Below are 25754 nucleotides of genomic sequence, written 5' to 3' on the forward strand. Positions count from 1 at the left end.
TATTAACAATTTTTGCTGGCTGCCAGTGCCATGTGGTGCACTGCATCGTGAGCGTCTTGGTGTGTGAGTGTGTGAGTGGGGGTCTACATATCTCTGAAGCGAACAAGCCGAGCAGACAGTCTGCAGACAGCCGTCTTATTTACATCCTGTTATCCACTGGCCCAAGCAGACAGGCCAACAAAGGATGACAAAGCTGAGAAGCTACAGTAACTCTCTGGAAACTGCTGGCTGGTCTGCTGCTACCTTGCTAGCCTGCTGTAGCTTCTTGATATATGCCGTGTGTTCGCATGTAGCACAATCATGCACAGGAGGTTGTACAGTCCTGCCCATTTTGTACTCCTAAATTGCTATATACGCAGCTCGTAATGCCTATATGCACCCTCTCAAACAAAGTTTTCTGCTTGTCAGCACCATGAAAAAAAAAAATCCTGATTTATCCTTCAGCAATGACCGGAAGGTATATCAGATGAGAGATAGAGAGAAAGGCAGGGGGAGAGAGAGAGAGTGAAGGGGGGAAGCAAGGGATAGAAATATGTATTTATAGAAAGAAATGGAAATGAAGAAACAAAGAGTGTAGATCTGGAACAGACACCAAAGGATCTAAGGATGGATTTCTAGCAGATACATCCAATTGTACAGGAAGCATAACAACAAAGCTCTTGATCATGCACGTCTATACACGCCATCTGTCAGCTGCACTGTCAGGGGAAGTGTTTGTTACACATCTACAAAATGACCCCGTATGTATAGCAAGTTGGAACTGAAAGATTACAAACTTCAGTTTAGAAAATATAGATTTCACAAAGAGAAACACAAGGACTTTTTCTTAGCTCAGGTTAAAGGAACAGTTCACCCCAAAATCAAAGATACGTACTCTTCCTCTTACCTGTAGTGCTATTTTTGTGTGCTGGAGATATCAGCCGTAGAGATGTCTGCCTTCTCTTGAATATAATGGAACTAGACGGCACTCATGCTAAAAATATACATTTAATAAAACTCAAAGACAATGTCTCTTTCCAAAAATCATGGCCTGGATACTCAAGATAATCCACAGACTTTGTTGTAAGCAGTTTTATGTAGGAACTATTTTCCATCTGCAATCTATTGCTAGCTCACCTAACACCACTGAGCTAGCTAACATCACAGCTCCGCCAAGGAGGACGCCATTAAAGTTTACAGCTCGTGCTGTAGCGAGCACAGGCCTCTCATCCAAGGGTGTAGTTTGGTACAAAGAAAATAGTTCCTACATGAAACGGTTCACAATAAGGCCTGTGGATCAACTTGAATAACAAGGTCATGATCTCTGGAAAGAGACATTGATGCTGAGTGTTTCAAATGTTTGTATTTTTGGGGATTTTTTGGTGCTTTGAGCACCACAGGCCAACTGCCATCTAGATCCATTGTTTTGGAGCGATAGCAGACATCTCTGCGGCCGATACCTCCAGCACTTGGCAACTCACACCAAAACAATCCTAAGTGAAAAGAAGCACTACAAGTGAGACAAAATATGTATTTTTTCTTACATTTTGGGGTGAATTGTCCCTTTAATACAAAGTTTTGGTTGCAAATGCAGTTTGTACAGCATTAAGCTTACAGTTGTTGGCCTACTGTGCCATTTAATGTATACCAAAGAAGGGCAATCTTACTAGCTAATCAATCTCGAAACCCATCTGCTATTGGTCTGGGCCAATATTCTGGGCTGATCCGGTGTAGTCAACAGATATCCAGGCCACAACTGTCTTTTCCATTCGCCTGTTATATTAGCTTATCTCTATAAATAGATATCTGCATATGAATGCAAATAAATTTGACAACGGTCGTATAAAATTAACTCATCCTCAGACGGTAGCCACTGGATTCCAAGATTGCATTTCAACCAGTGCTTTCTGCCTCTCCACACGAACTGTTTACCTACCAGTCAAACGTACTTGGTCAATACTATTTGGACTACAAGCAGAAACCAGAACACTTCCAGTGCCAAAGTCTTGTCCTATCACCTACAGATTCTGCATACATATGTAAATTCTCCTTATAGAGACCATTACTGATATGATGCCATTTTCAACCTCTACTCGTGTGAGGTGCTGCAAGCTCCAGATTGTTGTAACCAGGGTTTGAATATTCTCCTTTGTTGCCAACATGTATATTGCTGTCAATGTAACTTGTGACATGTTCATATAAATAAATATCTGTTTTTCTCAGTAATAAGTTCATATAACACAGCAGTGATTCATCTGATATCCAGTTCATGGAAATTTTTTTGCACTTGCTGTTCTAAACACCTACCAGTCTGGTAGCTCTTTCCTGGGAAAAATCCTCCCACTCACAGGAAGTGATGCATTTTATGTTAACAGTTTATTTCAAATAAACAGAAGAAGAAGGACTAGATACTTAGCATGCAGAGTGAACCCTGTTAACCACTCCCGCTCTGCGTCAATGCAGAAATAGTTGTGGCGTCACTATTACTACATTTCAGATCCAGCTTGCATGAATGTGACCATTAGTTTGTTAGGCAGCTCATTCTGTTTCCTCCCTAGTGGGACAACACAAAACATGGTGTATGTCTTACTCACATTATCCCCACACAGGAACTAAGCACCTGCTCAACATGTTCAGTTTAAAAAAAAAAAAAAACAACAACAATCACACTGGCTGCTCTCTGTCTGCTTGATGCATTCATGCATGAGTGTGTGTGTCTTGAGTGCTGACTGCCAAACTACATAGCAGCTGCAGGGTTTTAAAAAAAAACACAATATGAAAATACACATTGTTGTGATGATGTGGATTTGGTAGCTTCCTCCATTAGAATGTGCATCAAACCTCTCTCAAGTCTTGGAAGGCTGAGTTTGACGCAGCATGTGAACACACCACAGCACAACATCACACATCAGCTGCACAGTCACAGATCAACCTACCAAAAGGTACGGAGCAGGATAAGTAAGACAATAACAATAAAATTACAGAACTGTAGTCCAGTAAGAGAGGGAAACAACTTCAGAACAGACGGACAATACAGTAAATACCAGTGAAGTATCATATTTACTTCTGATCGTGCCTCGGTAAAAGACATAATGCTGTGTGACTGTTGCAGTTTTTCAGTGAACACTGTGGAGGACTCAGCTTTATGCAATCTCACCTATAACAAGCACTTTTGCTATGTTGCAAGCTTCCCCACGATCCTCTGCTCTCTGTCAACTTTACAAGTGAGAGTGAAGTGACAAAAGTGGTGGTTACACCATATTTGGACTTTTCATTATTAATAATCAAAGTATTCCCACCAACAGATTATCAGTTTTGGCTGATGCTAACACTTTACCTGGGACTAACTTAATTAAGGTAATACTGCCAGACTATTATCTTAAAGTTACATGCGCTGTCAACTACAGTTGGCTGTTAGGAATTAGTAACACTGTGGTTATGGTTGCTAATAAATTAGCATAGCTGCTAACAGTGACTAATGACAGATGGAGGTGAGTGACAATAAATAAATAGATTAATAAAAGGTAGGCTAACACAAAATCAACTGTGCAGCCTCTCTGATAGTTGAAAAATATAAAAACTCAGGACATATTAGTGTATATTGAAATCTGTCTCTTCTCACCTGTCCTCTTTAGGTGTCCTCAGTATGCAGGCATTTCATGGTTACATGCCAACAGTGTGACCGACAACAGAGGCAGAAGCTAATGTACTACGTCAGCGGGATGTCCTCTTTAACTTTTCATGCCTGTGAAGTTCCTCTGAGCAACACTGCACTCTGCAAAAACATTTTTCTTTGCCACAAGGTCAACAAAAGTAGAATCACCTGCCATGCTACACAAGTAACCTGCTTGCTAACTGAACACAGACCAAGGAGACAAAAGTCTGCTATACTGTCTTATGGAATTTGAAAACCTGTTAAAAAAACATAATTGACTATAAAATCAATAACTTTGCCCCACATACTGTCATCACCCTGCATATGTGCAGGTTTATGCTAACTGTTTCCACTGGCTTGCACTAGGGCTGCTCTCTGAAAGTCAGAGATTTGAATCATCAGTCGGAGGCCCCTCAGTCGACTGAGACTCCACAAGTTGAGCAGTCAGTCAGTGTGCAGCGTACTTCTGGGGATGTTTTGGTCCCCAGATTTAGCTGCAGAGTGAGCGCTTCTCACTTCCACACTGCTCTCCGGTACAGGCAGCTGCAGACCCAGACCCAGGGAAAAGGTTCATTTTAACTCCCTTTACGTATGAAAATTGAAATACCATTTCAAATGTTGTAAACTCCACTGCCCTTATACTTACACACGTCCCTTATGATAGCATAGATACAGCCAATAGATGGCACTAGAGGGCGGAGACAAAAGTTTCACACATCAACAAATGAGGTGATGGTGGAGGAGGTCGGAATATTGTACCTTTAAACGGAGGCAGCATTATATATACATACAAACATGTGGACAAGGAATTATTTTCACTTTATTACTGATTACTTCCGTTCCGCCAATATTTCAATTTCTTCGCTGTCTCCTACAGTCATATCTCGCTTGAACTATGCTACGCTGCCCCCACAACCTCAGGTGGTACTGCTCTGTTTCATCCATATCCGTAAGGTTTCAGAAAATGTGCACAAATGGACGAAATGAACGCAGAGTACAGACAGAAGGCTCCGACTGTCTCCGCATCTAACATTGAGCATAACTGAACCCTTAGTCTGAGTGAGATAAAGGCAGCTGCCAGCAGGAAGAGAGGCTTTGCCCAGCCAGGCTTCGAGAAAACTTTATCTACTGCCCTCTGCTTAGAAAGTTAATACAATACAGCCTCTGACACTGTTTGGTACCAGTGTCTGCAAAAATATTTTGACAGTTCTGATTCGTCATTAGCATAGTTGACATTAGCCTGCATTAGCTTAGAGGGCTAGCTCCCCTTGTTCGCTATATTACATGAATATCACTGTCACCAGAACGTCAATTTAAACTCTCAAACTCTGTAAAACAAGGAACAAATAGTAAAATATTTGTATTGAACAGCCAAATCTGATTCGAGTTACATAATTCTGAGCTGGGTACAGCCGTAGATTCTACTACCATACCATATTGCTAACAGATGGAATCCACACCACCAGTAGAATATTAAAAGAAAAACAAGACTTTGTAAATATAATTTGTAACGAAAACAAACGTAGTTTAACTGTTTGTTCTTCTCTAATACCTTTGCATTTCTCCTCATTTTTTAATGACTACCCATAACCAGAAGCATTTCACGTGCTACTGTCACAAGCAAAATTCACTCACTGTAAAGTGATCTGCTTGGAGCAAGATGCAACCAGTCTGAATGCGCGTGGACATGTCTGAGTTAAGATCTGTTTAAGCCATCTGCTCTACACAAAAACCTGTTTTGTGACAATTGTTAAAAACTATAAATAACAAGCCTTAGACACAGTGCATGGTGAGTGGCTGAGTGGGCTGCAGGTGCATGTGGGGAGGGTACAACCAGGGAACGGAAGACAATGTAGCGCTGTGACCAGCGACATAGTGTCTGAGACCAGAGAGACAGAGACAGAAAGAGAGAAGGAGGGAGGAAGACAGGGGAACGACTATACAGTGATGACTGAAGGGACGGGGGGCCGACTGAGCATCCAACTTACTTGCAAGACAGCTGGTTAATACCATGAATGAAGTAACAGTCTCCTCCGTTGACGCAGTAGGCCTTCTCTGTGTCGTTGCAGCGCCTCACATGAGTCACACCTGGAGACGGGGTGGTGGTGGTCACTAGGAGGACAGACAGACAGAAAACAGATGCAAAAAAAATGCTGTCACCTTTTTGTTAAATTTTATGGCAGCCACAGCACTAAATATCATAGACCACAGTATGCCACATACCTTTCAGACCTCTTTAGTGAATTTCAAAGAGCTTAGTGTGACAAATCTATCTACTCTTTGGGCAGGCAAAGACAAAGCGAAGGCTTATAAAGAAAAAAAATCTTCCCTCAGAAACACTCTGCAGTAGAATTTCACTATGGAGCAATGTGGGTGTGTTTACGTGTGTGTGTGTGCGTGCATGTGCTTCATCAGTCTCAGGAGAGTTTCACTCTCTCTCTTCTCTCCTTAAAAACTACAACAGACTGCATCACTGACACCAGCGCAGGCAACACAAGCACACAGAAGCTAAAGCAAAGAGACAACTCAGCACCATCTAGTACCATTTATACACACATACACACACTCACATATACAGCCAATGAAGCACCCAGCTTATTTTACACATGTGTGCACAAATGTGGGCCTAACACACATCTGTGAGACTGAATACATACACACACACTCACACACATACGCACAAACACACACAGTGTTTAAGTGCTAGCACACGCTTGATCAACTGTGAGGCAACTGTTGTATAGACCCACAGCTCCTCACAGTACTGCTGCATCCTTCCATCTATAAACACACTGTAGATGTTGAGACTCTACAAGACACTGTGGGTCTATATGTCGGTGTATGTCTCATAAATCTTGTGCATGTCACACATAATACTAACAGTCTCCTCCGTTGATGCAGTAAGCCTTCTCCGAGTCGTTGCAGCGCCTCACATGACTCACACCTGGAGACGGGGTGGTGGTGGTCACTAGGAGGACAGTCAGACACAAAAGAGATGCAAAAAGAATTGCTGTCACCTTTTTCTTAAATTTTAGTATGCCACATACCTTTCAGACCTCTAGTGAATTTCAAAGAGCTTAGTGTGACAAATCTATCCACTCTTTGGGCAGGCCAAGACAAAGTGAAAGCTTATAGAGAGAAGAATCTTTCCCCGGAAACACTCTGCAATAGATTTTCACTATGGAGCAATGTTAGTGTGTTTACATGTATGTGTGTGTGTGTGTGTGTGTGTGTGTGTGTGTGTCTGTGTCTGTGTCTGTGTGTGTGAGTGTGTGCTTCATCAGTCTCTCTCTTCTCTCCTCAAAAACTACAACAGACTGCATCACTGACACCAGCGCAGGCAACACAAGCACACAGAAGCTAAAGCAAAGAGACAGCTCAGCACCATCTAGTACCATTTATACACACACACATACACACACACACACACACACACACACACACACAGCCAATGAAGCATCCCGCGTATTTTACACACATGTGTGCACAAAGGTAGGCCTGACACACATCTGCTGGCACTTAAACACTAGCACACGCTTGATCAACTGTGAGGCAACTGTTGTATAGACCCACAGCTCCTCACAGTACTGCTGCATCCTTCCATCTATATACACACTGTAGATGTTGAGACTCAACAAGACACTGTGGGTCTGTATGTCAGTGTGTGTCTCATAAATCTTGTGCATTTTACACAAAATACTAACAGTCTGCTCCGTTGACACAGTAGGCCTTCTCGGAGTCGTTGCAGCGCCTCACATGACTCACACCTGGAGACGGGGTGGTGGTGGTCACTAGGAGGAGGACAGACAGAAAACAGAGGCAAAAAAGCTGTCACCGTTTTGTTAAATTTTACGGCAGCCATAGCACTAAATATCATACACCACAGTATGCCACATACCTTTCAGACCTCTTTAGTGAATTTCAAAGAGCTTAGTGTGACAAATCTATCTACTCTTTGGGCAGGCATCAGTCACTTTCCTGTGCTCGCTGCAGCTCTCCAGCTCACAGCTGCTGATTTTGTGAGTGGAAAGAGCCAGGTTCAGTCGGATACACCTGCTCCCCCAACACACTTCTCTCTTCTTCTTTTTCAAACTTTCAAAAACTGACTGATCTTGACAGATACTATATTATGACACAGGCTAGGTAAAGGCCAAGACACATCAAACCGACATCAAAAAACTAGTGGCGATAAAGGCAGACTGTTGCGTCACCTCATGTTGCCTGTGCCTCAGCCAAAAAGTTGCACACAAACACACCACAAAGATTATAGCCGATGGCCAGCTAGCATGTAGGTTCTGTGCCTGCATGAGAGGAAATAACTCTCCATAGCAACAGGCGGCTCACTAGTTAGCCAGTCAGCACATTAACAACACAACCCAGTGTTTTAAGGATATTTAACGTGCACCAACGAAGAATACCACTAACAATTATGAACTGTTTCTGCCAAAGGCTCAATAGATAAAAAATAGTCTTTGTTTCAATTTACCACCCTCTTGACTTTAGTCGTTTGTTTGCTTCCCTCACTTCCAGTTCTCTTTTCGTGCACTGAGCTGAGCTGCCAATCAGAGTAAGCAGCACTGCTTTCTCTGACGTTGATTCAACATGCTCAACTGGCCGAAAAACAGGTGACAAGGGCCGACTAGTGCCAACGGTGTGGGACACAACATGGCAACTAGGGCAACAGACACTCACGATGGCCCAACATTGACCAACGTCCAACTGACGGCTTGGTGTGTCAGGGCCCTTATACAACACAGTTTGATCACTGTTGACAAATTAAGTTTGTGATTACATGATCAGATTGCTGCATCTTTGAAATTAAGTAGGTGACGTTGACGCTAACAGAATAACAGCTCTCATACCTTTGTTAAACAGGGTGACCAAATTTTAACAGCCAGTACAGTAGTAGATCTTAGGAAATGGACAGAAAGGCCCAGTATCAAGTTTTAGGTTTTCAGAATGACAGATGAAAGAAAAAAACATTTTGGAACAGAGGCTTGAAGAGTAGAGCATAGATAGATAGATAGATAGATAGATAGATAGATGTGTCATTGCTCACAGATCTGCACGCTGATAATACTCGTGACATTTTCTTGTCCTAGTGAGTTTTCAGCCACACAGGTGTAGTTGCCCGAGTCTTCCACACGGACACGACTGATCTGCACCTTTGAGTTTTTTCTTCAGTGACGAGGAACAACAGGCAGAGACAGAAGAGGGAAAAAACAGGGAGACACAGAGGGTGATACAGAGCTGATAAAAAGAAAGTGTCAGTTATTGTTCAAAAAGTAGCAGACTCATCTTTGACTGAATGAGAAATTTAATTCTGGTTCCCAGCCCAGACAAGCAATAAACAACTGATCGTTATACACAAATGTTCGTGGTGATTGGCCATCGAAGCAAATGGACAATTATTAAACTGGGACCAGTCACAGTCTTCCCGTAATCTTTGCAGCATTACAGGAACTGATTACAAGAAATGGCACTGTATCTGAACTGAGAACACAAACCACAGATAAATGGGTTATAACTTTAAAATCAGTTTTAAACATTCATTTACAGCAAAAAGTCAAACACAAACTTGTTAATGCTTCACACCAGTGAATAACAGGGTGTCATTAGAAGTGTGTATGAGTGCAAAATAAGTGTTTGATTCACTCTGTAAAGTAACAAAGAGGACATACAGTATGTGATATATGACTATGTCACTTTACATGAGCTTTTTCAGCAGGTTTATGACTGATTGAACATTTTGAGCGGGTGAAAAAGTGATCTGTGATTATACAAGGTAAGTTATGTGTGATGTAACCAATGAAACGAAAGTAGGACACTGCCTGATAATACTGCTTTGGAAGATGTGCATCAAAGTCAGCAAAACTTTCACTGTGCTCATGAGAGGACTGATTTTTTTCCACATCTATTTCCATGTACACACTGAGAGAGCTGTGGGTTACTCATTCCTGCTTTCCATGCAGGCTGTAATGCAATCCCTTTTTTAAGACATTATAAGAAAGAGGAACAAAATACATTGTCCGTGTATAGTACAAAAATGCAATGTACAGTTCAGTTAAAGCTAGCTTCTGTAGCTAAGTTAGCCCAATGAAGTTCTAGTGAAAGTTCAGTAGAGAAGACAATACTTTTCATGCTTAGGCTGCAATTTTTCTGTCTCACCCTGCCATTCACTCCATGCTCACTCTCCATCTCTAGCTGTCATTGTCTGCGGCTGTCAATTGAGTCATCAGCTGCTCTACAGCTGACTCACAATCAACCAATAGCACAGCAACAAACCTTCTCTGTCAGCCTATCATCTTACTGCTTCTCATTTTAAATATGGTTCTTTCTCTGCCTGTAGTTCTTTCATGCTGCAGCCATGCTCGCCCTTAATCTCCCTATTACTGCCTAGTCTTGTCCGATTCATCAGCCTCAACAGCCGCATCAGTCATTAGCCTCAAAGTCATCTGCCACCACCACCTCGACCGGTGTCTGGACTCCAAGGGGGGATTTGTCTTGCTGCTGCTCAGATGTCCCTCGATCACAAACAACCTCCCTCTGGTGTCCAAGCCCCAAAGACTTCTGTTAAATCTTAATCAGCACAAATCATCTGTTAATCCACACCCATATCCTGTATTAAACATTATCTTAACTTCATTCATCTGTCTGTCCTGATTGAGTCAGAACAAAACTGTCACATGTACCTACTGATGAAGTCCCAGCAACACAACTAGATGCGACCAGTGTCTGGTGTAACACAACATACAAAGTAGCACATTACTGTAATCTCATTACAATTGTCAGTAACACAGTAATGTAATGCATGACTTTTTAAATTCAGTAATCACATCACAGTTACTAATCAAAAATCTATGTTGTTACTTTTGTTACACAAGTTCTTCAATTATCTGCATAATGGGCGAATTTAAAAAAATCATTGAACGTGCCAACAACAACGACACCATCCAGTGTGCCCATGCAGAGTTTTCTACAAAGAGTAATTAATTAAAGAAATGCGTCATTCTTTTTAAAAGTAACAAGTAATGTGTAATACATCACTTTTTTGAGTAACAACCTCACCACTAGATGCGACTACCAGGACATATCCCTCCACCATAGCTCAGACTACGACTTCAGAAACCTGATTTTAGCTTTGACTGGCTCACCGATAGAGGTTATGGTCAGGTTTAGAAAGGTGGTAAGAGATGCTAAAAGACTATTCTGAGAAACTTCAAATATTCGCAGTCAATGGCCCTGTTTACACTGCCTGTTCAAAGTGGGAATACTGTGCCATTATCCTGCCTCACCATTCTGTATAAGAGATACGATCTCGGAATGGGGGGACAGAGTTGCCTCACCTCTGAGCCGGGAGTGGAGGTAGTAACAGCGCAGAGATAAAGTCTGTATAAATGAGACAGCTGGCAGGACGGGATCATGGGTGGCACGGGTGTGACATTTTAACGATTTGTGATGCGTGCAACCCACTGCACGCGTCAACCCTAAAGTGTCAGTTATTGTTTCAAAAAGCAGCAGACTCATCTTTGACTGAATGAGAAATTTAATTCTAGTTCCTAGCCCAGACAAGCAATAAACGACTGATCGTTATACACAAATGTTCGTGGTGATTGGCCATCGAAGCAAATGGACAATTATTAAACTGGGACCAGTCACAGTCTTCCCGTAATCTTTACAGCATTACAGGAACTGATTACAAGAAATGGCACTGTATCTGAACTGAGAACACTCAACCCAACTCCGTGCAACCCACTTGTGTTTGAAATTGTCTCTATTAAGCCATGTTCAATGTGCATTTGGGGTGTGTTTTGAATCTACTAAACTTTACAGCACTTCACAGAAACCCCGCCGCCCACTAGTGTTTTGGAAGTGTAACTACAGTATAAATGCTCACAACAGCATAGGCCACGTTCGTAGGCTGTGGCGTAGGGTCTGCTGCACAAGTATAAATCCCCCTTGAGGCTCTGTTTACACCTGAGTATAAACAAGGATCTTGGCGTCCTTGACTATATGGATCCTTGCTGGAGAAGCAAACTTTCTGTTGCTGCTGTTACACAGGTTTGGACACAGCACCAAGTGATCATCTCTGGAGCCACTCATTTACATTTAACTAGTTGCTTCCTAACACTGGTGAAAACCTCCTGATAAACTGGATTCTGATTCTGACTGAACCTCACAATGCATTTTTATACAGAACAGGGACTGTTGATTTTGGCACTCATTTCTTACAGTGTACATATTCCAGGAGGGTACAGCTTTGGGGCCACTGATTACAGCGAGCAATGACATATGGGCATGTGGTGTTGTAGTAAGATGTCCTTGAAAAAAGTCTGAGCCTATACCTAAACTTTTTTATGCTCTTTACTGCATCTGTGTTGATGAATGAAATAAAACAGAGAAGGAAGTCAGTAAATGTCAGTTTGGGTGCAGTGTGAAGTTACAGAGTTGCCAGAAGCCATAGCAGTTTGTACAGCATGTGTTTTAGGAAGTCTTCATCTGTCTGGATTTAAGGCATTTTCAAACTTTTTGGTGTGAATATTGTGTATGGAGTGTGAACATTAAGAAAAAAAAAATCCAGTCTGACAGACTCACTTGTTGGTCTTTATCTTGAGGTCTCTGCCTCTCTGAAGCTCATGTCCATCTTTGTACCAGCGGAAGGAAGGGCTGGGATTCCCCGTCGCTTCGCACTTCAAGTACAGCTTGTCCCCTTCCACCAGAGACTGGCCTCGCATTAGCCGAAGCCTAGGAGCAGAGGCTGCACAGAGAGAGAGGGGACAAGAGGAAGAGAGCAGAGAGAGAAAATCAAAGCTTGCATTATTGAAATTAACTACAGACATTCAATTAATCTTTCCATTTAATTGTCTGAGCGTGTGTATTGTTGTGTTTGTGTGTCCATGACTGTGTGTGTGTGTGTGTTTGTGTGTGTAGCTGATGAAAATCTGTTAGCGAGGGTTCAAATGTTGGGGTCAAAATCTGAGGAAACAGGTCAGAGTTCACATGAGAGATGGCTAAAGAATGGAGGAAAATCAATGATACAATACACACACACACACACACACACATGCACACACCTAAGAAAATCACTTGGGTATGGTCTGAATCCTGAAAAGCAAAGACAAAGTGAAAGCTTATAAAGAAAAAAATCTTTTCTCAGAAATGCTCTGCAGTAGATTTTCACTATAGAGCAATGTGGGTGTGTTTACGTGTGTGTACGTGTGTGTGCAAGTGTGTGCGTGCATGTGCTTCATCAGTCTCAGGAGAGTTTCACTCTCTCACTTCTCTCCTCAAAAACTACAACAGACTGCATCACTGACACCAGCTCAGGCAACACAAGCACACAGAAGCTAAAGCAAAGAGACAGCTCAGCACCATCTAGTACCATTTATACACACGCACACACACACACACACACACACACACACACACAGCCAATGAAGCACCCAGCGTATTTTACACACGTGTGCACAAATGTGGGCCTAACACACACACAAACACACAGTGTTTAAGTGCTAGCACACGCTTGATCAACTGTGAGGCAACTGTTGTATAGACCCACAGCTCCTCACAGTACTGCTGCATCCTTCCATCTATATACTGTGGGTCTATATGTTGGTGTATGTCTCGTAAATCTTGTGCATTTTACACAAAATACTGAATACTGCATGCCGCATATCCCACATAAAGCCTCATAACTCTAATTTTAGTTATGTTTTAATTTTAGTACGAGAACTTCAAAGTCCTCTGTGTCTTTCTGTCATGCAGAACACACAAATCTTACTTTAGGATTTCAAAACTAAATGTGATGTGATGGGTGGTCTGAGTGCTAAATTCATCGCAGATTATTAGGATTTGCCAATCTCTCAGCATTTTTTTTTTTAAAAACTGTGCTCCTGAAATGTTGATAGTGCACTTGGCCATACTGTGCTTTTGATAATATTTCAATTGATTTTGTCCAAAGTTTGAATTGAAGACATGGCAGACACATCTCAGTCCAATGAGCCACTAACTTGGCTCTAGAGCTCTGAATCACCGTTCACATCTATGATATAACTCTAATTTTATTTCAGTGATTCAAAAAGGTCTGGTGTTGCAGCCATTGATGGCATTTTCCCAAACTGGAAATACAACTAACCAATCAGACCTTGATAGATGTAATTTCTTCCTGTTTCAGAGCCCAAAAAGTGGGAACCTTAAAATGTGCACAGATAAAATAGGTGCAACCATAGAGGTTGTTGTAAGTTGAATTTTAAAATTAACAACTGCAATTTAGCATATGTTTTTGATTGGTATTGAAAATACGAAATTAACTGCTGCTTGCACACACAAACACACACTCACACAAAATGATGGGCTCTGCGATAGGTCAGATCCATCAGTCACTACTGTTAATCTCAGACTGAATCATAAAGTGATAACATGATGGTCTGTTTTTCGGGGTACTGGGCCAACACAACGCCTAAGTTTGGTTAACGGCAAGGTTTGTGACATTCATTAATTGTCTTACTGTAAGAAATTCCATGAAAAGATCAAGACCAACAAGAACTGTAAGCCAAAACCTGACACTTCTGATATTAATCGACCACTAAAAATAGTCCCCACCAAATGAACTAAAAACTACAGTGCCTAGCTATTTAAGGAAATCACAAGAAAATTAAACCATTTACTCGCAATCCATTTTACATCTTCAGTAGGAAAAAATGTGTTTCTAACTGAGAACCACAGACAGACAGTCAGAAGGTATTACAATGCAGACTCATGCATTGCTGGTTCTGCTCTCTTTAAGAAAAATTTACATTAATGGCAGCCTTATCACACAAGTGGATGTTAATGGGGGAAAAACCACAAACTCAGAATGGAGGTAGAAAAAAAAAGAGAGAGAGAGAACCTCTATGAAGTACCGTCCAAACAGCTTGCAGTTATGTAAGTAGGATTTAAGTAGGATTTTTAGACTCACAACAGAACAAGCAGCACATCTTTAAATCCAGTTCTCACATTTTGTGAGATTTAGTCTTGTCACAGACTCGACACACACTCTTGATGTATAATTCCACGTCACACCAAAGTAAATCATCTCAACATCACCAGATGCTGTCTCTCTCTCTCTCTCTCTCTCTCTCTCTCTCTCTCTCTCTCTCTCCCTCCATGGCTCCTGGCTTGTGATGAGTTATGCTGAAGAATAGCACTAAGTGTCACTGTCATCATATATTTTTGGGAGTAATTTGCCTGCTATTTTTGGTATTTTCAAGAAGCTGGTACTTTCTCTTCTTTTCCAAGGCTCCAGATGCCACAGTCTGTGTAAGGACTAGATCCAGTGTTGAATCTTGACTTGGCTCAACTAGACTTGGGCTTGGCTGGTGCTCCCGTTGACTGATGAAACCAAACAAAGAAAAACAAGTGAGAGACGAGACGCAGCAGGCAGCTGTTTACTGTGAAAATGCTCTGATAAACCCCCTGCACTACTTGCTTTGCACCAGACAGAGGACAAAGTCAGTGATGAGCTGATGAACATTCTGGAACAGTAAGCTAAAGAGTTGGGTGGTGGAGACAAATAACAGCTAAAAGAAGACTACTGGACTTCGTCATATAGTCAAAGCATGACTGTAATGTTTGACGCTGGATGTAAATAGGCAACTGTTTGCTAACATGTTCACATAACGGCTCAACTTTATATTGCGAGAACATGTCAGTATTAATGTACTTAACTGCCTCCGATGGTCTGAAAAAATTGATTAATGCTTCTTAAAAAAAGTTCTGTAAATATAATATTTTCTGCAGTAAGAGTAGTTCACTGTGTGTGCCAGTATACTCCCCAAGAAGTGCTTTTCAGATGGTTGATAGTTTCAGAAACCCACTCCCCCTGTACACCTTCTGTGTGTGACCCTTTTGGTAATTTTTCTGAAACTGACGAGGCAACAATCACACCCACTTCATGCTGTGATTGGCCAGCGTGCAAAGTTAAATGGTAAATGGACTGCATTTACATAGTACTTTTCTAGTCTGAGTGACCATTCAAAGTGCTTTATAACACCATTCACACACACATAAATAAGCTGGTGGTTGAGGTTACAATACAAGGTGCCACCTGCTCATCGAATAAACATTCACACTCACTCACACATAGCTGGCACGGCTATCAGGAGCAATTTGGAGTTCAGCATCTTGCCCAAGGACACTTTTGTTATGAAGACTGCAAATGCCAGGGATCAAAGCACCAGCTTTCCAATTGGTCGAGCCACAGCCGCCCCATGTAAGACAGGAGCCAGGGTTTGAACTGCCTCTCTTTAGCAATCTTTTCTTTTTCTTACACTTTTCTTTTAATTTTTCACGTGAACAACCGAGTGCAACACTAAGCCTCGACACTCTTGCACAAGACACTGCTAAAACTGTGCAACGTTACCCAATATTTAAACAATTTTGTGTCTCAGCTTCGCTATGACAGCCGGCTTTTCACCCCACCTTCCAATGTGACCACTCGAAACCTCCTCCTGATGTCATCAGACATCATGTTCACAAACTACTTTTTTTGGAGTACTACCTGACCTTTACACTCTTGGTTGACACTCCTTTAATCTGCCTTGCCACGTGAATGCTAAAGGAAACACATAATCATCCACATACTTTATGCTGTCTTTAAATCAATACGATAGGTCACATCTATCAGGAGCCTGTTCTTTTTCAGCCCTGCTTCAGAACGACACTGGTAGCAGGAAGTCATTACAAGAAACCTCCTGTGTGTAACTCATATTTAAAACAAGGATGAGTTACCAGGAACCGTCATTATATTTGGAAAAAATACATAAAGTCAGAACTTTACTCTTGTCGTGACAAATAGTTTTTCAGAGGACAATGAGCAGCCTGCTTGCTGTTTTTATCCAGCAGTTTGCTATGGATATTTTGCAGGAGACAATGAGGGAATCATGGGAACTGTAATCTAATAACGATGTACCATATGTGGAAAAGAAATGAGATTTCATCATGGGAGGGGCGACTTTAGGCCAATTCCAGCAGTACAGATTTGACATTTAGATTCACAATGAGGAAATACCTCTGAGAATGATAATCTTTGTTTGTATTGCACTTTTCAAAAGCAAGTTACAAAGTGCTTCACAGTCAGTAAATACATTAGAAATAATCAGCAGTAAATTAACTAGAAATGCCACCAAACAAAAGAAAGAAAACATAGCAAGGGGACATAAATACCACACTACAGTCAAATACATATATTAAACCTCTTGCAAAGACACCGATTTAGCTACCCTGTCAGAAAACACTTCAGCATTATTGATAAAAACACCAATCAGTTAAGTATGAGTGTTGCACTGCAAAGTTACTCTAACATATTTGTTTCATTTTACTGTGGCACTGCTGCACATAAGGCACATAAGGAAACATAAGGCTCAACTGATGTGAAAAACCAGACAGAAATGGTAGTTGTGAAACCAGTAAGTCCATGAGGTTGGCACTGTCATACATGACATCAAAGTACTGTAGTTACTGTTTTTGTAATATCTTGCCGCAGGGACTGCTGATACAACTCCACACTGTAATAATCCAGTCTGTTCTCTGCACGTCCATCACTGTGTGGTTTGGATCAGCCACCAAACAGGACAGGGACAGAATACAACAGACTGTCAGGACTGCAGAAAGAATCATGTGTGCCAGCCTGCCCTCCATCCAGGACTTTAACACCTCCAGTGTCAGGAAACAGGCAGGTAACAACACTGCAGACCCTTCACACCCTGGACACAACCTGTTCCAAGTGCTATTCTCTGTAAGGCGCTACACAACAATGTACGTCAAAACAACCAGACACAGGAACAGTTTCCTTCCACAGGCCGTCACTGTGATGAACACTTATATCAGTCAAAAACGGTTAATGACGCTGTAACACCAACACTTCTGCTGCCTCCATTAGTGATTGTAGTTTTACAATTTTAAATGTACATTTTTTTTAAATCAACATATTATCTGGCACTGTCAAAACTATCGAAATCACAATATGGCCAAGTGCAATCCAAACGCAGGAGCTTCAAGTTTTTGATAGAGGTCAAATGAGTCACAACATACCAATATAAATTAATCTATGTAGAGCTACAGAGATGCCCCCGCCTGCAATCAAATTCCAGATGTAAAGGAACACGCTTGTTTTGTACAGAGCCCATCAAAAATCACATCTTCATCATTTTTTTTTTTGTGTGTGAAAATGAAATGAAAAAATGAACATTTCCACTAAAATCATGACTCATGTCCCAATCACAATATCTGTCAAAACAATAATCCCAATATTATATTGCTACTTATTTATTTTTGTAGGTCATTGGTGCATTTGATGTATATTTATTTAATATTCATCTTCCTTTCCACATACTTGTGTATACAATTAGTCCTGTCTATTCTTCAGGCTACTGTTATTTGTCCAGCTTTGTTGTCCTTGTTCTGAGCTGTCTATTTCTAAGTCCATTGGACCTTTTGCCTGCACTGGGATACGTTGTAGCAGCAATCCTATCACTTTCAGAAGCTCTGTAATAGCAATTTATCCATTCATTCGTGTTAAAAAGAGTTGTTGTAGTTTGCTGTTAGCTGAAGCCTGTTAGCTGCATGGGTGACATTAACCCCTCCCCTCTATATTTTTATGGATACCAATTTTAAAACATAGTGTACCGTTAAAATTTAAAAACTCAAAAATTATATATATAATATATATTATTTAAACATTTCAATTTTATTCCATCTCTTAAGCAAACCATGCGGGTCTTTGTTTTTGTTATTTCTTTGTTTTTTCTACATTTTCTTCATTTGTTATGAAGTTGAGTTTATTTTAAATTATTTTCATATTATTAAATATATTTTCTGCAATTTTATAATGAAAATCTGGACAACATATTGACCCCATGCTACCTGTGCTGTTTGGAAAGCCAAAATAATGAGTAGAATATCTTGAGTGCAATAAATAATGTGTAGATTGAACTTTGCACACTTGGATAGTACTGTAAGGTGCATACTCAGCAATCCATTGAGATATAACGTTGGCTATAATTTTTTTTTTTTTTAACTTCTTTTTCGCTTTCTTTATTGTGCATAAATATAATCAATTTACATAAATACAGATACTTAGTCAGTAAAAAACAAAACAAGAAAATAAACAAAAGAATAATCTGTTTACATTTTATAATGCCAGAGTTTTTGTTACATGCATCATCTTATAATCATATAACAACTCAAAGGAATTAATAGCTTTTTGTACTAAACATTAGATAACATTGTGCTATATTGTTCAAGTTCACTAATAAAGTGCAGGAATGTCTGTTCGGTCTCCCTCCACTTTTTCCTATTATATTAAAATAATTAATTTGTATAGTATAAATGTTATTACAAATCTTATCTTGACTAAAATACAGCATTACATCAAACACATTTATTTCAAACTTTCATCTTTAGTTTCTTTTGAGATAGTTTGCAACATTAATCCAAAACATTCTGCTGTAGTATAGGGAGAAAATAAATGAGAATGAGACTTTTTCCAGTCCACAGAAATCACACTTATAATCTGTAATCAGCTTGAATGTTTCTAACACAAACTTAACCGAGTAAAATCTGTGTAATATCTTGAAAGATACTTCCTAAAGCTTGTTATTTACGCAGTATTTAATTTGACTTCTTGACACGGAAATAGACAGGAAGTGACATCTGAGGTGTCGCCTAGTCCCGCCCTGCCGTGCTGTGATTGGCTAGTACGACTGTGCTGTGATTGGCTACTACTCTTATGTCGACACATCGAAGTTTGACGCGGTTATAATTATCCAATCACAGCACGGTAGGTCGGGACAAGGCGGAACACATCTGGAGGAAAAAAAAAAGGCGCTTCATTCATTCACTCCTCGCGATAGAGAAAAATTGTGGAGAGAATTTGTGCACACGGGAGTAACTGTTGTTTTTTTGAGACGTCGTTTGTTTTATTTATGCCTTGACTAAAATGGATGTAAGGCCCAAAAGAAGCTCAGAAAAATCCTGTGCATCTCTTCTGGAAAGTGACGATGATGAAGAATCAGGAGCAGAGAGCTTCCTCACAGATGAGGAGATGGCTTATCAACAGGGACTCGATCCGGCTGAGGATTTGTAAGCGGTCATTCATGCTCACTTCATTTGAAATAGAAATGAAAATACATAACGTTACATGGACATGCTTTTATTTTGTACAATTATGGATCATTTGGGCAGTGACGCTGTTTATGGTGTTATCGAGGTATTAGATGATATTCTTAACAGTTAACCATCCCAAAGTAACTTACCTACACCAGCACAAACTTAAGGTCACAGTGTAAAGTTCAAGGGCTGTATTCACAAAGCTTCCTAGTGCTAAGAGTTGCTCCTAGTGAGCAAGAGAATTATTTCCCCTTAAAGTTAAGACTAGGTCCTTGTAAAGATAAAAGTTATTGACAGAGCATCTTAGACTTTAAGAGAGCTCCTAAGGTGAAACACTGTTAGGAGCAGAGAGGAGGACTTTTAAGAGGCTAAAGAGTTTCCTAAGCAGAGGAGAAAATGGTGGAAACCCAAAGAGGTCGGAGAAATGGTCTTCAAACACAAAATGACAGTGAGTAAATGAAATGCTACAGGTGAGATTGTGGGATATGTGTGGTCGATCTCATTTGGGATATGCACACATTTCCCACCTAACAAAATAATGCTATAACGCCAGAAATAAAATCATCACAATACTAAGATATTTGAAAAACTGGAAAAATGCAAGAGTGCAGCAGTGATGACTTTTGTCTGTCTCAACCTTCCATCAGCAGAGTGATCACATTAACAATGACAACACTTTCAGTCTCATATTGTGATGCAGTTCATTTCATTACCACTGGGTGTCCACACCTTGCAGGCCCACAAAAGGGTGCGTCTGTGACAACCAATCACATCTGTTAAAACAAAGCATCACACCTAGCAACAAGTGTTGCATGGTATACTGGTACCAATGGTAGACCACGGTACTTAAACACCACGGTACATATGATACCATAATGTTGGAGTACCGTAGTACCACGGTACCTCACGGCAACACTACTGTGGGATAAGTTCAAAGTCCAATCGCAAGAGGGTGAGTGTCCATGTGCCGTCCAATAACGGCTCACGCGCTGGCCACCTGGCACTCGATATGCTGCTGCAGTGGTTTGTTTTCCAGTGACATTTCAGGTATTAGCTGAGCTATTGAGTATCTTTAAGCAGTGGAAGTTAATATTTATTTCTTTTTACTTGTAGGCTAGATTTGTTTATATATGCTACAGTGATTTGTTTTCCACAGAGCTCTACGGTGCGAGCATTTTACTCGCATTTGCGACTAAAAATAGTTTTGTTCGAGCAAAAGAAATCCTTCAGGAGCACGCTGAATGATTTCTTTTGCTCGCAAAAAAAAAAATCATTCAGGAGCATGCTGTGCGAGTACAGATTTCAACCAGCAGCAGAAACGAAAGGCGAATCCTGTCGGATGTGGGTTGAACGGGGGTCACAGACAGGAATATGGCGGAGCGCTATGGCCACCGCAAGATAACGGCTTACCGGCGACCGAGAAGCCCGGCTCCAGGTCCAATAATTTCCTATTCGTTGGTGTCATGACTGCTCAAAAGTACCTGAACAGCCAAGCTGTGGCAGCACACAGGTATGTGACGTGTCAGAGGAGAAATGAGCCGTTCACATTTCTCTCTTTGTGGCAGGTAACGGCCCACAAACCTCACCACAATAAAGGGACTGTTCTTAATTTATCAGATGAGGAGGGTGGCAGGTTGATATTTATTTTATTTATTTATTTTATTTTGATCCCCCCATATGTATGAATAAGTCAATAAGTAATTTATTCCATTGAAATATCATTGATGTCTTAGGCCTATAGAAAAGTGATTTATCTTTTTTGCTGTGGTATTGTGATACTACTCAGAACTGTGATACTTTCACTGGTATCGTACCATGGGTCCCAATTTTGGTTCCGTGACAACACTACTAGCAACAGGGTCAACCACACCTCCTCACTAAGGTAAAAGTTTCTGTCCCTTCCTTGCTCATATTTGCTCTGAGAGCTTTTTTAAATCACTCTTAAGCTAAGACTCCGTACTAAAAATTTTTAGTCTAAGTTAGGAACTCTCTTAGAGTACTCTCAGAATGTTTGTGAATATGGCCCCAGATCTTTATCTTTATCCTATGTAGTAGGACATGGGACACACAATAGTGAAAGTAAGCAACCAAATAAAAAAAGATGTAGCTGTTCATTAAAAGTTAGCAAACTTTGGAATAGTAGCCTTGATAAACAGATAGAGAATGTGGGGAGTTGGGCTATCTTCTGTGTGGGGGATTTCAAGCAATCCCAGCATTGGCCTCATCCTGTGTGAAATGTTCAACACTGCTCAGGTATGTATAATCTGATATTTCAAACCTTCAATCTCTCTAATGATCTTTATTTGCTTTACAGAGATGACGAGCAACAAGATGCAGAAGAGCCAAACACCTCTAGGAAAGATCATGGACATGTGCAGCCTAAAGAACGATCTCATTCACCACACAACAGGGCCCAGGGAGCCAGGTCCAGGCAAGCACAGGGTTCACCAAGAGACCAGAAAAAATCCAGATCCAGATCTCCGCTGGAGGCACGCCCACAGCCAAAACACTCAGCCGCCTCCTGGAAATCTGAGACAGAACCTGATGTACATCCAGAGCCAATGAAGTTTGCCCCAGCAAGACCTCCTGGTCATCAACTGAACTCAAACACTATATACACTCCACTGGACCTTTTCAAACTGTTTTTCAGCAATAGTGCAGTTCAGACCATTTGTCAAAACACAAATAAACAAGCTGCTAAAAACATTACAAAAGGCAAAAAATATTCTTGGACCGACATCAACAACAAGGAGTTTTTCAAGTATGTGGGACTGAATTTCTTCTTATCTTTGGTGAAAATGGATACTATCCAGGATTACTGGAAAAAGAATACTATTTTCAGTGTGCCATTTCCAGCCAAAGTGATGCCACGGGACAGGTTCAGGGTGATATCTTGGAACATCCACATGAGCGATCCTGAGAAAGATGCTGAGAACGACAGAAAGAAGGGAACACCAGAATATGACCGGCTGTTTCGACTGAAGCCCCTTATGGACACCTTCAAAGACGCTTGCAGAGCATTTTACCATCCTAGGCAGAACCTTTCAATTGACACGAGGATGGTGGCAACAAAGGGCCGAAATGTAATGCCAAGAAATACCAAAGCCAAGCAGAAATTCAAATGCTTTGTTTTGGCAGACAGTAGCAATGGCTACACCTTGGACTTTTCTGTGTACACAGGAAAGTCACAGTTTGCCCCAGGTGTTGGACTTGCATATGACTCTGTCATGTCCCTGATAAAGTCAACATACCTGGGCAGTGGCTTTCATCTGTTTGTGGATGATTTCTACACCAGTCCAAAACTCTTCAATGATCTGTTTAGCCTGAATATCGGAGCATGTGGCACATACAGAGATAATAGAAGAGGATGTCCCCGCACATACTCAAATGCTCTGAAGAAAAATGATCCTACAGGCACCATCAGGTGGATCCGTGACGGTCCACTGGTTTTTGTGAAGTGGATGGACACTCGTGAGGTGTCTGTCTGCTCTACAGTCCACGAGGCATTCTCACGAAGCACTGTGCACAGGAGAATGAAAACTAAGAATGGCAACTGGACCACCAAATCCATCCCATGCCCAACACCAGTTATGGAATATAACAAGCATGTGGGAGGGGTTGATTTGTCTGACCAGCTGATCCAGTCCTACTCCGTACATCACAAGAGCGCGCACTGGTACCGGACATTGTTCTTCCACTTCCTTGACATTGCAGCCACAAACAGCTTCCTGCTGCACAAAGAGCTCTGCGGAGAGAAGCAGGAGGAACCTATGACCTACAAGGCCTTCCTGCTGGAGCTGACAGCCCAGATGTGTGGCGTCACAGCCGTGGTCCCTCCTGCGCAGGGACACAGTGGCCACTTACCCGTGGCAATCTCTGATCAACGTGATGCAAGCAAGAAGGCCACATATGGACGCAGGAACTGTGTAAACTGCAAGGAGAAAAGGGGGGGGAGGCAGGTAACCCCCTGGAAGTGCATGGAGTGTGACGTGGCCCTCTGTCTAATTCTAGACAGGAACTGCTTTCAGGATTGGCACAAGTAACACTTTACACACAAAAAACACTCGGAACTCTGAAAGAAATATAAATAGTTTTTGATATTTGTTGGCCACAATGTTTATTTTTCTCTGATCGCCAAGGCCTACGAGAACAAAAGTCTTGTGCACTGTATACTAAATATCAGTGTGATTCAATTCCCATTTTTGTTTTTCGGTTGAATCTATTGGTCATATAACTATTAATGCATTCATGTGACAGCACTGCAGCATACATATTCTAGTAGCCCAGTTTGTCCTGAAAAAAAAAACACCAGTGCAACACGACTGGGCATGACAGTGTTGAGGTTATACATGCGTTATTACAAAAAGACACCAGGCGAACCAAAAATAGGAAGAAATGGCTTAGACCAATATGTGTGGGAGAAAGGGAGTGAGGTGTTAAAATGAAATTTAGGTCTCCACAGATTGGAATGTTTTTTCTAAAGCTTGGCAAAACACGCACACGAGTAGGAGGTTAAGACACACAGGAGGAGAAGGAGAGGACAGCCAGTTTGTCCATACATCCAGTGTTTAATAACAGCCAGTCCTTCTGTCAATCTATTAATCAATCCGTCCAAACTACCTCAAGTGGTCAATTTAATCACATTTGCAGGAGCAGCACAGTTTTTGTGTCTCAGTGTTGTTCCCACTGTGAGGCCAGAACTCTACAAGATGCCTCTTTTAAAGAAGTAATGTCCTCATAAATAAGGTTAGTCTGTGTTCATCAGCACATTCTGTGATAGAGGGTTGAAATGTATTTTAATACTCTATGGCAGAATTCCTACAGTTACTTTTGAGATTTCTCAAACAAATGCCCAATGCAAAGAGAGTGAAATACCCTTTTCCACCAAAATTAGCACACATACACAGGTTTTTTAAACACAGTAAAACCCCCTAAAAACAGGCTATAGAATCCTTTCTTATTGCCTTATTGTGTGTGTGTTTTTTTTCTTGTGTGTCACGTTCGACGTCACAGAGAGGCCAGAACAGGTAAACAGTAGGGAACAGCATGGAGGCCTGTAAAAATGTTGCAGTAGTTTCTTCTTTATATATTTCTCTAACTTATTCTGTCTCTTCTTCAAAGTATGTGCAGACTAACTTGGAACGATGTTTGGGCGCTGTTTGGAAGTTGATGGACGGTATTCTGTGATGGAGCATCATTGCATCTTGCCAATAAAGGGGTTAAAATTAACGTGTTCAGCTGGTTGTTGTGTTCGGAGCTGGAGCTGTCAAATACCTGTGACTAAAGCAGATTCAATTCGGTTGTGAGTGCTGATTGTAGCCTTCCCATCACATACAAAACCAAGATATTAACGGGTGTTAGTGGGGGTTTTTGTGCGGTGATAAAGGGGCTATAGCGATAATATAATAGGAGCAGGAGAGCCACACATTTCACATTTAGGGTAAAGCAAAATACTTTTGTTAAGGTTGTGTCCTTATGATATATCTCTTCATGTATGACTGTCTAATTTGGGTACACCATGACTCTAGGCAAAAAACAGGACATCTTCACTTTTCCAATATTTAACCAAAACCATACAAGTTCCCTAATGTTAACCATCTTTTGTTGAGGCCTAAACCTGACCTTTTGTTAGACTGAGGCAGGCTTTGTAGCAAGTCAGGACGGTATCCTTGTGAAATCCAGCTGCCTCGCAAAGCAACGTGATTTGTGCAGACCAGAGTTGGGTATAACGCGTTACAAACTTTTTGCTGTAACGAGTAACCTAACGCGTTAGTTTGCTGTTTGAGTAATCAAATACTTAAGTACATTTTCAAACAAGACATCAGTTACTTCCGTTACTTTTAGAACGCTGGTCCTTCAGCTCAGAAACAGCAACAGCTGTCGTTTGGTTCTAATAACGGAGATAACGTTAAACCTATCAGTCTGAAAGAAGCCACGGAGCTTGTGGCTCGCTACGTGGTCGGAGAAATGCTGC

At 41.2% G+C, this 25754-nt stretch overlaps 2 protein-coding genes across 6 annotated transcripts in view; one reads left to right on the forward strand and one right to left on the reverse strand.

Moving 5' to 3' along the window:
• nrg2b (neuregulin 2b) overlaps window positions 1–25754 on the reverse strand; it is an 88113-nt gene that overhangs the window by 30905 nt on the left and 31454 nt on the right. For 2 of the 5 annotated variants that reach the window (XM_050043113.1, XM_050043112.1), the window contains exons 2-6: window positions 12230–12392; window positions 8694–8812; window positions 7339–7425; window positions 6516–6602; window positions 5623–5746 (exon numbers count right to left, since the gene is read on the reverse strand). In XM_050043113.1, the coding sequence (XP_049899070.1) occupies window positions 5623–5746; window positions 6516–6602; window positions 7339–7425; window positions 8694–8812; window positions 12230–12392 (580 nt within the window). The remainder of the gene's footprint in view (window positions 1–5622; window positions 5747–6515; window positions 6603–7338; window positions 7426–8693; window positions 8813–12229; window positions 12393–25754) is intronic. The other 3 variants (XM_050043115.1, XM_050043114.1, XM_050043117.1) reach the window with 3 other exon arrangements.
• LOC126389424 (piggyBac transposable element-derived protein 4-like) lies at window positions 19495–25725 on the forward strand. The gene is made up of 2 exons (XM_050043118.1): window positions 19495–19753; window positions 22095–25725. Exons 1-2 carry the CDS (start codon window positions 19611–19613, stop codon window positions 23821–23823), a joined length of 1872 nt encoding a protein of 623 aa, XP_049899075.1. The 5' UTR covers window positions 19495–19610; the 3' UTR covers window positions 23824–25725.

This window comes from Epinephelus moara, chromosome 4, assembly GCF_006386435.1.
Source record: "Epinephelus moara isolate mb chromosome 4, YSFRI_EMoa_1.0, whole genome shotgun sequence".
Lineage (NCBI taxonomy): Eukaryota > Metazoa > Chordata > Actinopteri > Perciformes > Serranidae > Epinephelus > Epinephelus moara.

What these genes read in the sequence shown, in the direction of transcription:
- LOC126389424 (XM_050043118.1), top strand. Translation starts at nt 19,611, where the DNA reads ATGGATGTAAGGCCCAAAAGAAGCTCAGAAAAATCCTGTGCATCTCTT. An exon ending in CTCGATCCGGCTGAGGATTT is followed by an intron (nt 19,754 to 22,094) that starts GTAAGCGGTCAT and finishes TTTGCTTTACAG; the next exon opens with AGATGACGAGCAACAAGATG.